The sequence below is a fragment of the Leptonychotes weddellii genome, chromosome 7 (genome assembly GCF_054177405.1).
Source record: "Leptonychotes weddellii isolate Sample4059 chromosome 7, ASM5417740v2, whole genome shotgun sequence".
Classification (NCBI taxonomy): domain Eukaryota; kingdom Metazoa; phylum Chordata; class Mammalia; order Carnivora; family Phocidae; genus Leptonychotes; species Leptonychotes weddellii.
The window spans coordinates 104,833,628-104,847,590 of record NC_138375.1 but is presented as its reverse complement, the minus strand read 5'-3'; the positions used below and the strand labels follow the sequence as shown (position 1 = coordinate 104,847,590).

Here is a 13,963-nt window from a genome sequence, read left to right as displayed (position 1 = left end):
GCATGAACAATGAATCATGGAACACTTCATCTAGAACTAATGATGTAATGTATGGGGATTAACATAAGAATAAAAAAAAAAAAAAGAAAAAAAAATCAAAATCCTACAATCAGAATATCACTCACACCCACCATACTGACTAATATGATCAATGATCTGTGCATGTTGGCAAAGCTGTGGAGAAACTGCAAGTCTCCCATGTTGGCGGTGGGAATGCAATTGTTCTAACAACTGTGGAAACAATTGTGTCACCATTTAAAAAATGGTGACACACATCTACAGTGACAGAATTCAGTAGAGTGATTAACTCTAGAAGGATGTGACTGGCAGAGGTCCCAAGAGAGGGAGGCTCGGAGGTGCTGGTAATCTTCCAGGTACTCATCTGGGTGGTGGCTATATGGTTGTATCACTTTGGGCGTATTTATTAAACTGGACCTTTATTATCTGTGCACTTGTCTTTATTATGTTATACTTCTACAACATCATATATACTTTCTTAAACAAAATGCTTAACAAAATCACCAGATAAATAAATAATTCTGGGCAGAACTCACCAGTTCGTTTCGTTCATCTCCAAGCAGGGTGTTCCTGTCTTCTAATTTTCTTATAGTGGCATTCAATTCCGCTATTCTCTTCTGATTTCTTCTCAAATCCTAGGCAGGAAAATTAAAATGGGTATTTCTTCAAGAACACTTTTCACGAAGTTTGGGAATTCGCATAAAAGTAAGAGGCTTGGTTCCTTTCATCTGGCTTATGAGGTGAGAGTAAAATGTTCTGTAATCAGAGAAGAGTAAATATTTACCCTCTTCTAACCCTTGATATTCACTGCTTGGGTTGAAGACCAGGCCTAGTTGAAACTGCAAATGAATTCCATGTGGCAGATACCCTCTGGAGCCCTGACTCCTGGCAGGGGGAGTGGTAGATGGTTGGATGAGCCTATCAGATCTGTGAGTTCTGAGACCAAGGTCATGTCGTGATTACATGAGGTTCAAGGAGCGTCTCTTAAGTCATGGCTGCACATTGCTTTCCACAGCTAAGACAGATGTCCTATCACACTTAGCCAAAGAATAGAAGATAGGGCTGGGCTTTGAAAATTCCTGCATACTCCTGGAGAAAAAGGTCAATGTGAGAAGGCTGGTGCATTACCTTCACGTATAAAACGCAGTAGATTATAAGATAGCCTTTGCTGGTACATTTTGCCCAGAGCTCCTGGCTTCCCCACTGTCATAATTGCCATGGATCACTTTACACATGGCTCTCATGGATTAATTCCATGCTCTAGCGTCCATAGGACCATCACAGACTTGCAATTCCATTATCATCTTACATTTTTGATAGTGCTGCACTGTTGACAAAGCAGTTTCCCACACATTTTATCTCCAGATTCATAAAATCCTAGAGGATTTCTTCCTGAAGATTCAGGAAGGTCATAACTCGTTCGAGGTCTTGTGGCTACTATCAGTAGATCAATAATTAATATTTATTGAATGCTAATTATGAACCGGACACTGTGCTCAACATTTTACAGACCATTTCTTCTAGACCTCCGACCAGCCTTACGGAGTCCCATTATTGCCTCTCTTTTACAGATGAGGAAACTGAGCAGGAAAATGATCTGCCTGAGGTCATGCAGTAAGTGGCAGATCCAGAATTTGAACTAAAGAGTCTGACCCTAGAGCCCATTCTCTTGACAGTTTTGCTGCACTGCAGGTAAATGTCAGGGACAGAACTGAAACTTAAATCTGCTAAATCCTGATTCCGCCACCTACTGGGATATTTATATCCTGAATACCAATTCATAAATTATTCATTACTTGGTTCTAAGTACTACTTTGGAACCTATCTCTGTTCCTAAATAATACATTTTCATCTTTTTAGCAGCTAAGTTATGAAAGCCAACGATACACAAGCTGATTTCTATGCCTGCAGTTCTGAAAATAATTTCTCCTATAAAATGATGAAAATCCAGAGTGATGAGTAGCAAGTTCGATCGGACTAGAAACTTTCAGATGATGATTTAAGCGGTTCAGTTTTTTATATAGTCATACATTTTGACCCCTCTAGATGACAACCGTCTTTGCCAATTTCCAACCCAACGGTTCACACAAGGGAAAATTACCAGTCTTGGCAAGAGGCAAAGTAGTTTCATCTACTTAATGACTCTTATAATAGGCTAAAGTTTGGATAGGTATCGCGTGGGTAGAAAAATTCTATGAAAGATTTAAAAAGACCTGTAATTCTCTTGTGATCTGCTAATGCAGGGCAGACCACTTTGGTGCCTGTGAGTTTAGAAAACCCTATTCCCAAGATACTAGCTGGTTTTATAGGAGGAGGTAGAATTGATTTCTTTGTAGTAAACAGGAAAAGAGCTTAAGTGAAAAGTACAACTTGGAAGCTAAATAAAAGATGACTCCTGAGTTCTTCGCTTCAGCTCGGACAGACTTACAGGACTGCCGCAGTGCTCGGAGCCGTCTCCCGCTCTTCCTGGAATCTCTCGTTTCGGACTGCTCATGTTACACTCAGCCTCCTTGACCAGAAAGAGCTGTTCGTCCAACGCCTCTTTCTGCAGCTGCAGTTTCTGGACGTAGCCAGTTTGGGTCTCCAGTTCCTTTTCCAGGGAGAAGATGATCCTGTCCTTGGCTTTAATCTCATCCATCTGAATTAAATGACACCCAGGACATTTTATTTAACAATGCTGTAAAAAAAAAATGCATTTTTACAATGGTAGGAGTTTAACTTCTTTCCGCTGATTGTTATGGGGAAAAATTATGACTGTGACAGGTATACTGAATTTATGAACAAGACAAGGCAACACTGTGTAATGAAAGGCTATCCTTGGATAATTAGGTATCAAGGAAAGTAACTTTTTCTCTCTGATATATCCTGGGTAGATGCTTTAGTTCAGTATATTGTTTAAAATAGTCTAGGTTGGTTGGATTTAGAGAGGTTAACTTTAAAATGGGTCATTGGTAAAAAAAATAATAATAAAATAAAATGGGTCATTTGTGTTAATAAAGACAGATACTCAGTATTCCATTACAGTGTTTCCCAGGACAATTTCTGATCTTCCCTCCTGTTTGGAGGAAGAGACTTTAGTTCACTTTAACTAGGAGGAGGCACTATGAATTGGTCATTTTTTGCTGATGAAGCTGCGGACTTTCCAGGAGCCTAGTCAGTTCCTAAGGCCAGTATGTTTGCATTCAGGTGGCGAATGTGGAGTGAATTCAGGTGTGAGTTTGGAGCATGGTTCACGTTATGTGGATCTTTCCATTCCTTTCCACATTTCAGAGCAAACAGCTAAGGCAACCATTTTACCATTACTGTCAGAAAACCAGGGTCGGGACAAGAAGAGGAATGGGAAACACCTGGTAATATTAGCCACTGTTTCCCCTCCTACATCTGTGGGACATATTTATGGATCCTAGCACTCACTTCTATTAAGTCTCAGCAGGGTCTCAGAATTATTTGTCAACTAAAGGCCATAAGCATTTGATATCAACTGATCAAGAGTTTCACTGGACTGAAAAATTTGTGCCATTCCTGGTGAGGGCTAGGGAAGTTAATGCCTGTAAACAATTTCTGAAGAGAGCATAACCATCAGGCAAAATCTTTCTTCTCATTTCATTATATTCCATAAGAATATTCAAAATGGAGATAGGATAGAGACATTTAATACAAATGATATTATACTGTTCTCTTTATAAAAATATCTCCTTATTTATAACAAATCACTTTGTGTAGATCATTCTTTGCTGTGTTCCACATATAAATCTGCCTATGTATATATTTGGAACAAAAAGTGATGCATGGTCCCATTTTTCCACATTTAAGTTTCTGCGAGCCAATGCCTCCCAGTCACAGGATTACATTTTAGATCAATTTTGGAAGGCCATGGGGCTAAATTCTGCATGGTCCTGTGATATTATCTGATAAGTTGGTGAGTAGTCAAACATTGTCCTGTTAATTCTGGAATAAAAGCACGGTCTTTAGTTTCTACCTTCTTCTAGAAGATTTGAATCCAGTGTTATTCTTAACTAGGTAGTATATTTATTTGTTAGACCTGTCATCTCCGATGTCATTTACAGTTTACCGTGGCTCCACACCTCTGTGCTCCTAGTTGGTTCTGATGTACCCTACCTAAATGAACTTGCTGGAAATTACTCCATTACTGCCCATATAGTCATCCTCATCATCGCCATCATCATAACTAAAATTTATTAATTTTTTACTACATGCAAGGCACTATCTTCAGAGCTTTACATATCTTACCTCCTTTTATAACAATCCTACTACACAAGTTCTGTTATCACCATTTTATAGATGATAACCAAGGACTTCTGACTCCAGAGCCCATTTTAATAGGCTATGCAATAATGATCCCCACATTATCCTTATACTTCCAGCACTTTCCAAGGTAGTTTTCTGTAGAATATCCAGTAATCAGTGTCGATGAGTCTCTATTGCATAGTGGTTGTAGGCATAGACCCTGGCTTCAGAATACTGAAAATCTTCCAAAGTTCTAGTTCTTAGATGGGAAGGGGTGCCTAACCAGAATTCCCTGGAGAAATTTTCTAAACAGAATGGCTCTCATTTCTCTCCCTTCCAGTTCCAAAAATGGAGCTGGGTGTGGGGGTAGTGACAGAACAAGATAAAACTGAAGACAAGGGCATCTGTACTACTGAAAAACTTCTCATGTTATTCTGTTTGCATCCAGTTTTTTAACCACTCTTGAGGTACCTTAGATTTTACATTGTTACTAAGAAAGACTGCATTGTCTTCTTGATCATTATGCTGGTAAAAGGAATTCACAGAAAGAAACTACAGATCAACAAGTGGATATACTTGCAGACTTTATATCGAAAACCATCAACAAACACAAATATTTGATGTACAACATCCTTTTCATTTACCCACCTGCTGACTCCAGAGTTCATAGTCCTGGTTCTTTCTTCATCAGCTGTTGTCTTTTCAAAAACCAAAGACAGGGCAGAGACCAATATTTCTGCACTGTGTTTGGTCTTTATTGTCAACCAGGGCAACAGAATGAATTGCAGACAAAGAATTTGGAAAGTGTGGCAAAGGCAACATTTTACAGTCACGCTGTATTGCAGTACAAAGAAAATTACACATTTAGTTTTTTAAAATGTTCTACGGTAACCACTTTTACTTAAAATCGAAATCCTAGAGATATGGTCCAAGGAACATAAATGGAGTTCTTACAAAATAATTGCTTAGAATTGGCAGACACAAAAGGAAAGTGTAGTTTTCCTAAGAAAATATTATTATTATTTTTAAGGATTTTATTTTTAAGTACTCTCTACCCCCCGGCATGGGGCTCGAACTCACAACCCTGAGGTCAAGAGTCGCATGCTCCACTGACTGAGCCAGCCAGGTGGCCAGAAAATATTATTGTTAGAGAAGCATAAAGTGCATTCTAACAGGTGAGGGGTAATTTGACAAGACAGAACTAAGATATAACTAATGCTAAACATTCTGAATATAGATGCATGTAAATGTTTCTTCTAAAATAATTAGACGTGGTCAACTTAGGACATTATGGCTTTTATGCAATAATTATATTTGTTTTGTTTTTAGGTATAGTGAGAGATCAATGTGGTTTTTGGTCATACGTATTAAAAAGAAAGATCCAACCCTATAGCTTGAAGTAAGTCTTGGAAATTGACAATAGCAAATAAACTACTTAGGAATAGTTTAAAAATTATAATGGCCACTGTTTTGAATGGCCCTTGTTTATTTTGAGAAAGAAGATCTATTTTAAAAATGACTAGGGTTCTTATAGCTCTATTCCTTGCTTTCAGACACAGTTCCTGGAAAGAAGACAGGTGAATCATTCAGGATGCTCTCAGTGGCTGCCATTTCAGATACCTTGAAAGCCAGAGAAACTTTCCCCATCCCTGTAAAAACCCAGTGACATTTTATAAATAGAAAGCCCACAAAACATGTTATTTTAGAAGAGTTCATAATTTAGAATATTTTTATAGACATTCAAGAAAACAGGAGTCATTGAATAGATACTCTCCATATATGTGAGGCTGGAAGAATCCAGTTTTTATGAGAAAGGTGATTCCAATATCTTCTACACTTTACAATTCCAATTTTGGCTTGGGCGTATCTATCTATCTACCTACCTACCTATGGACCTATCTTGCATTTTGGACAGAGTGCTAGACAGGAGGTGAGCACTGTTTATAATCCACTCATGAGAAACACCTGTAGAAGCATACCCATGGCGCTCTAAAACCTGGAAAGAGAATGATTGTACACCGACGTACTGCCCTGGGTTACTAACCAGCCTCCGAATATCCCGTTCTGACTCCCACTTGATCTTCGAGATGGCTTCCTGGTGGGATTGATGCTCACTCCTAAGGTCCCCAGCCTTGATTTTATCCGCTTGGATCATATTGCTGAGAGCCTCGTCCACCTGCTTCTTGGCAGTTTTCAGGTCCGCAATTTCCTGTAAGAGCTTAAGGCGCTCTGCATCAAACAGTTTCCGGGCCTCCTCCCGGGCCTCAATGGTGAGCGCTGTCCTTACTTTGTCACTGCTGCCGTCCCGGAGAGCACACAGAGCCGACTTGAGCCTCTGGATCTCTCCATCCCGCAGCTTCACCGTCCTTGACATTTCTTGCTCGTGCTGTTTGATGAGATTCTCCCTCACGGCCTGCAGCTCCTTCATCTTCTCCTCATGGAGCTTGGCTTTGAGTTCTGTCACCAGGACCGTGTGCTTGCGCTGCTCCAGCTCACGAATCCTCTTTGCTTCTTGAGTCTTCTCTCTTTCAAGCTTAGACACCTACAGGCAGAGAGGCGAAAGGACGAAACGAGGTGAGCCTCAAAGGAAAGGTGCTCCCAAGCAGGGTCTGTAGCTCAGAGCCCTGGGCTCTCCCAATTCCTCACCTCTCTGTGCTCTGAGGGGACGGAACCACAGGCCCCAAAGCTGGGAATATAGTGTGGGAAAGGAGGAGATACCTGGGGATGCTTGTATTATTTGGTGCAGACAGAATCTGATGTTTGGGGGCCTTACTATTCCATCGGTGGTCTGCAGACAACCAACACAGGAATCGCCCAGAAGCTTGTCAGAAATGCAGAATCCAGGGCTCCTTTCCAGACCTATAATCAGGACGTGCATTTTAACAAGTCCCCAGGTGACTGTATGCACAATAAAATTAGGACATAGTGCTATAACGGTTTTCACCTTGGTGGGGAGAAGTCCAAAACAGATCACCTGCAGAGCTTTTTAGACCACATATCCCTGGCTAGGTGCAAGCTGATAAACGTGGGTGTCTTAGGACCGTTCAGAGTTGAATATTATGATCAGACTAATAAAATGGTGCCCAAAGTGATATTATAAAATATTTCTCCTGTTTCCCCCTTCTTTTTTGGCTGCTGTAATGGGGGAAATGAAGCCAGCTGATATATCCTCAACCTCACCTTTTTTTCCTATGGCAACTTAGTTCTACCTCCAAACATTATGTAGACACACACACACCAGCCCCAAACACTGCAGTTCACTGGGCCATCTCTCTGTTCGAGGGGTCTGGTGGCTGTTACTTCTGCATGCTCCACGGATGTCCCTTTGTGTCCTTCCCTGCCCCACTCACCAACCTCTCCCGCTACCCCCACCAACTAACCCTCCAAGCAGTTTAATAAAGTATTCCTTCTAACCCTCAGACCTTTCTGGTATTTTGGTTAAACAAAATCTCCTGTGTTTTGCTTTATTTCTGATGATAATATGGGTCTCCTTAGAGATTAGCCATGGCACTACCTTAATCTGGTTGTGAGTCTGGCTCTGATTCAGTAGATCAGGGTGGGGCCCTGGCATGTGTAGCTTGGAGAAGCCTCTTAGCAAATGGTCTTTACTACTGTCCTCCTCCCCGCTCCTCGTCTCAGCTGCCTGTCTTTGTTTCTCTGCCTCTGTCATGTACCGTAGAATCACACACTCACTCACTCTCTCTCTCTCTCTCTCTCTCTCACACACACACACACACAGTCACCTGGAAAAAGGGAGGAATTAGGCAACCCCGGGAGTAATATTCGGTTCAGTGAAACTGGGTCTCTGCCATTTGTAAAATCGGAAAGCTTCATGAAATAATTGTGAGGAGCCTCTCTGGCTGAAAAATGTTAAGAGGCTCTTGTAATTATCATGTAAAGTGTGTGAGATTCTACTTACCTTAACAGTACCTACCTTTGGCTAGAACAGGATTTTCTAAGTCCTCATGGCAATTTAATGAATATTTTATTTTAAAGGCACAGCAATTATTACCGCGTTGGTTATTCTTTTTTTTTTTTTTAAAGATTTTATTTATTTATTTGAGAAAGAGGATGAGAGACAGCACAAGAGGGAAGAGGGTCAGAGGGAGAAGCAGACCCCCCGCTGAGCAGGGAGCCCGATGCGGGACTCGATCCCGGGACTCCAGGATCATGACCTGAGCCGAAGGCAGTCGCTTAACCAACTGAGCCACCCAGGCGCCCACTGCGTTGGTTATTCTAAAAGAACTTAGGGCACAAGGAGACTTGGGAGAATAAATGGGTATCCTTAAATGACGGTCTTTGATCTTGCCTCCAGCTTCGGCCAGGGTCCCTTCCTAGATGCTTATTATTACATATGCTCTAGAGCTGTGCTGTCCAATACGGTGACCACTTGCTACAATGAGCATTTGGAATATCCCAAGTCTGAACTGAGAATTGCTCTAAATGAAAATACACACCAGATTTTGAGGTCTTAGTGTAAGGTAAAGAATGTAAAAACCTCGACAATAATTTTTATACTGATCCCGAGATCACTATCTGAGCTGAAACCAAGAGTCAAATGCTTAACCAACAGTACCACCCAGGTGCTCCAGTAAAGCCCAGTTCTGATCCAATTTATGTACTTGCTCAAAAATCACCCAGGGCTCCTTTATGTTGTGGAGTAAAACCCCAACACCTCAGCTTCGCCTTTCCGGCTCTCAGAAGATTTGGTTGGACTCCCAGCTCCCATTTCTGTTTCTCCCTGTACCTCTCCTCACCTGTCCTGCACTGCAGGCCCCGGGGCTTATGCTTTTCCCTGGCTTATGCTTTTCCCTGCACACGCCCTGAATCTCTGTACCTGTATGCCTACGGTTTCCTCTTCCTGACCTGCCCTTCCCTCAGCTTCCTTTGGGATCCTCTCATCCCTCATGACCAGCTAGATGTCGCCCTCTCCACTCATGCCACCCCTGACCACCAAATGAGGACAAACCTCATTTCTCCTGCCTATGTCTTTTCAGGGCACTTTGCTAAAACCTCCTTACTGCTCCTTTCCACATTTTTCTTTATGCCATGCTTATGGTTTTTTGTATGCTTGTCTGTCCTCATCACCTCTTCTCCTGCTCCTACTCCACACTGCAAACTGCTAGAGAGCTGCCGATGAGCCTTGTTCATCTTTGTCTACCCAGTAGTTGCCAGCACAGCACATGATAAGGAGCCCGAGAGTGTGTGTGCAATTAAAGAAGGTATGCCAGTATGTTTCCCTAGCTAGCCCTCTAACCAGAGGCAAGACTAATATATCCTGTCATATAGCTTAGAGAACACAGATCTGTAGGGTTTTCTAGAGCAACCCCTTTTCCTAGAGCATCCATCCCTTCCCAGGGTACACCATGCACATATAAGAATGCCTGTCCTCTACTCGATATTTCTCTCAGTGCTTCCGTAAGGACAACATAAATCTTACTCCCCATTTTTCTAGATTAAACTCTAGTGAGTATCTTCTACCATGGGTGGGCAAACCATAACCCATGGAACAAATACTTTCCCGCCTCCATTTTTGTGAATAAAGTTTTATTGGAACACAGCCATGCTCTTCTATTTACATATTGCCTACAGCTGCTTTTATGCAACAATGGAGTTAAGCAGTCTCAGAGAGACTGGCCCACAAAGTCAAAAATATGCACTATTTTGCCCTCTACAGAAAAAGTTTGCTGATTTCTCTTCTAATAATACAGTTTTTGTGAAAAAAGAGGCCTTATTTTTCACTGATTTAGGAACTCTGATAATTTACTTTGCATCCACACCTTGGGAAAGTTAACTCTAACTCAAGTAATAGGAAATTAGCCATCATCAATTTCAGCAGCATGTATTTACATTAGGCATTTGCAACAGTATCATGACTATAGGGCTGTCAGGTAGCAAATTACTAAGGGAAATTTTATCAGTTCTGGGAACGATAAAAAACTGGTAAAAATGGACAACAGATAAGGAATTCTGGGTTTACATTTTGATTTCACAGTCTGCTATATCTAAGAAAGTTGCTTTATCCTTCTGAGGCTCTTTGATTACACTTAAAAACTACCCATAATGGGATTATTCTTAGGGTTAAATTAGCTAATGCATGGAAAAGAACCTTGAGCTGTAAAGTACTATGAAATGCAAGGTAATATTATTACTGGATATAAGAGGAGATATTCATGACCCGAAATTATTTATGTCAAATTCTTGACAGGCACGTTAGACTGTTTCACTCTGTGATCCTGTCATTTCTCTCAAATTATAAGCACTGATCTTTTGCATGTACACTGGAGATGAATGAAAAAGAAAAAAAATGAAAATACAGGTGTATGGAAAATATATCCCAGCCTGAAGATAAAAACAAATACAAACACTGGCCTTCTTGTCCATCACTTAAAGGAATCCACAGAACCCAAAGAAAATTCAAAGGCACTGACTGATTACATTTGGCATTTTTCAGGTCTGCTTTTTTTGGTTGCCATGGAAACTGGCATTTTTGCAGGATTTCTAGGTATGACTTCTTTTTTAAGCTTGGGAGAAGTGTTTCACTACAAAGGAGACACAAAGGATGTAACTGACATTTGGGAAGGAAAAAAGCCAATTAAAATTTTTGTAGTAAAACTGTTTTCTGAAAATTATTTGCAGCTCAGATTATACCAGTAAGAAAACAGAATTTACTATCTTAATGTAAATCGTACACAAAAATAGAAAGAACTGCTCCTGACTAACAATGAAAAATATAAAGATAATACCTGAAGTGGAAAAAAATACTTAGTAGAAGAAAGAATCAATTTTGATAAATGGAAATGTTTCTCTGAAACATTTCTGCTGGATCACATAATAGCGTTTATTGAGGGCTTACTGTGCGTTACGCAGCTTCCTAATGGCTTCACAAACATCACCGCATTTACCCTTGGCAGCTCTGTGATGTAGGTAGTATCTGTGCATCCGAATCTCAGATGAGAAAGGTGAGGACAAGTCTCTGCCCAAGCACAGCGTGAAGAAGGCTGCTTAGCGCCCAGCATGGGCCAGGAGCCGAGTTTGGGTCAGGTCCCAGGCCTCCCTGTGCACTTTTTAAAAAAATTTGTTAATTATTTTATTTTAATTAATTAATTTATTTATTTATTTTGGGGGGGAGAGAGAGCGCGCGAGCACGCACACTAGCTGCGGGAGGGGCAGAGGGAAAGGGAGAAGCAGACTCCCTGATGAGTGCGGAGCCCGACTCGGAGCTCTTGAGGTGCTCGATCTCACACCCTGAGATCATGACCTGACCCAAAACCAAGAGTCGGGCTCAACCAGCTGAGCCACCCAGGTGCCCCCTCCCTGTTCATTCTGAAACCTCTGGCAAGCTGTTCACGTCCCCCAGCCTCCATTTTCTTATGTGTAAACTGGGATTGGGGGTCTCATTGTCATATGGTCATGGTGAGGGCTGACTTAGATAATGTATCAAAAGTCCTTCGGAAAGGCTGGAACACCTAGGAGATTAATAATTATTAATACATGGTTAAATAGTACAGTATCAATTTTGATGAATATTGACAACATATTGATATTTTTATATCATGCAATGCTATATTAATGCCAAGGACGTAAGTGTAAGAACCCATATTATCTGGATAAGACTAACATGACTATTACTATATTATTAAGACCATAATAACTATTTTCCTAACAGAAACCTTGAAAACAAAGGTAAAATTGGGTCTCCTGAGGATATCTTGAGTTCCCTGGCATTGGTGGCATCTAATCTTAACTTGGAAGAAACTCAGATTATGTGTGTGCAGGAGTGGGGAGGGACAGGGTAAGGGTAAGGGGATGAACCCTAAACAGGGCTTCGAAAGATACAGATCCCAAATCCCTTCTCCCCTGTAGGTTTCACAGAAGAAAAAAATCACTAGGAAAATTTAATCCTACTGGGGAGGGCTTACACTGTGTCAGGAGGAACATTCATGACTATTACCCCATGAGGGCCTCACGTGATATTTTCCTTTCTAGTCTGGCCTTTGAAAGCCAGTGTAAATTCTGCCAAGATAAAGATGGTGATGTTTGAGCTTTAATGTGACCTTAGAAATCTAGGATGAAAAATTGGATGGCCTTGTCCAAGGTGAGGAAGTTGAGAGGTTATTTAGGCAAGACAAGCTAACATATAAGCTTTGGTGTGGATTATGTGCACCGGACGTTCCGGGAGATCTAAACTCACAGTAGGCACGCAGGGAGTCTCATGGGCACTAAGTAACTCGCAATCAGGAGATATGAAGCTGCCACCATACGAAGGTTGTGTATAGGGGAAATTTTATACAATCTGCAGAGGTACCAAGGCTTCTATTTTCTCATTTCTTACTTTTAGACACAACGCTTCCTGAAAACAAAACCAAAGGTGCATAAAGCAAGAAATACTGCATCCCAAATTGGGGCGCTGAAAATGGAGGCTCTGGAGTAGTCACTTGAGGACAAGGGTTGGCTGATTTTCTGGGAGTTCTAGAGGCAACAAGATACTCAGCATTACCCAGGTCATTTGGGAATTCCCATTTTGGCTCCTCTACTCGCTGTGTCACTGGGAGCATATCAGTTAAACAGTTAGAACTCATTTTCTTTCTCAGTGAAATTGGAATATAATTTGGAATACACAGTAGGCTCGCTGGGAGGACTAAAAGTGCTCTGCAGTCTGAGGGCTGTTCTAGGAGCGGAAACTCCTGTCCGGAGCTGACTCCTCCAGACCCTGCCACTCAGGCCTGCTGCTTTGCTGCCCCCAGCCTGGAGCCCTGTTGTCTGCTCCTCGGCCTCCAAGCCCTCTGTCACTGTGCCTGTGGGGTTCACCGAGACTGCAGGCTGCCTCTGCGGGAAAGTAGGAAGCCCTAGGGAATCAGTGGGTGGATTCCACATCTCACAGCAATCCCTAGTGAGCTCACACACCCCTGGGCAGCAGATCATGGCCTCACGCTGTCCACAGGAGAGACAAACAGAGGAAAATACCAAAGCCTAATGGCTACAGTGCCGGTCCAAAAAAAAAGACAGACCTGGGTGGAAATCCTTTCTTTGCCCAAGCCCGGGGTTTTCCATCAAAATAAATACTGTAACAGTATTTATGCCATGTGGTTGTTGGGAAAGTTTTTAAACGGGAACACGAAAATGTATTCTACAAGTATTACTGAGTGTCTCCGGCATGCCAGGCAGCATTCAAAGCACGGAGGACGCCTTCCTTAGGGGATCCCTTAGGAAGACATGGTCTCTTACGCATAAGAAGCTTACATTTTACTGGGGACAGGCAGGGGGCAGTTAGGCAGTGGGCAATGCACAAGCAAATGAACAAAATCACTTCAGGCAGTACAGAGTTCTATGCCGAAGATAAGAGCAGGGTGATGTGATAGAGTAAATGGATGTCAGAGCGTTACCTGGACCAGGTGGTCAGAGTGGGGCTGACACCTGCGGGTCCTGAGAGCTGTCTCAGTGCCAGAAGGGCTAGAGCACACGGTTGCCTTCCCTGACCGATCCCTACCATTTTGGAAGGACCATAGCACCTCCTTACTGCTCACAATCTATTCATTTTATAGATGGAAAAATGCAGGCTCAGAAATGACAAGTACACACGGCACTGAGGCCCCACTGTGTGTTCTCTCCTCTCCGCACCCTGGTTCCACCTTCTTGGGCGTTAAGCTTGGAGTTCAGTTAGAATGACCTACTTACCTGCTTATTCCTATCACTG

At 42.0% G+C, this 13,963-nt stretch overlaps 1 protein-coding gene across 4 annotated transcripts in view; it reads right to left on the bottom strand.

Moving 5' to 3' along the window:
• Positions 1–13,963, bottom strand: part of JAKMIP2 (janus kinase and microtubule interacting protein 2) — a 162,354-nt gene that overhangs the window by 51,483 nt on the left and 96,908 nt on the right. For all 4 annotated transcript variants that reach the window (XM_081826877.1, XM_081826878.1, XM_081826879.1 and 1 more), the window contains exons 3-5: positions 6,311–6,808; positions 2,447–2,656; positions 555–653 (exon numbers count right to left, since the gene is read on the bottom strand). In XM_081826877.1, the coding sequence (XP_081683003.1) occupies positions 555–653; positions 2,447–2,656; positions 6,311–6,808 (807 nt within the window). The remainder of the gene's footprint in view (positions 1–554; positions 654–2,446; positions 2,657–6,310; positions 6,809–13,963) is intronic.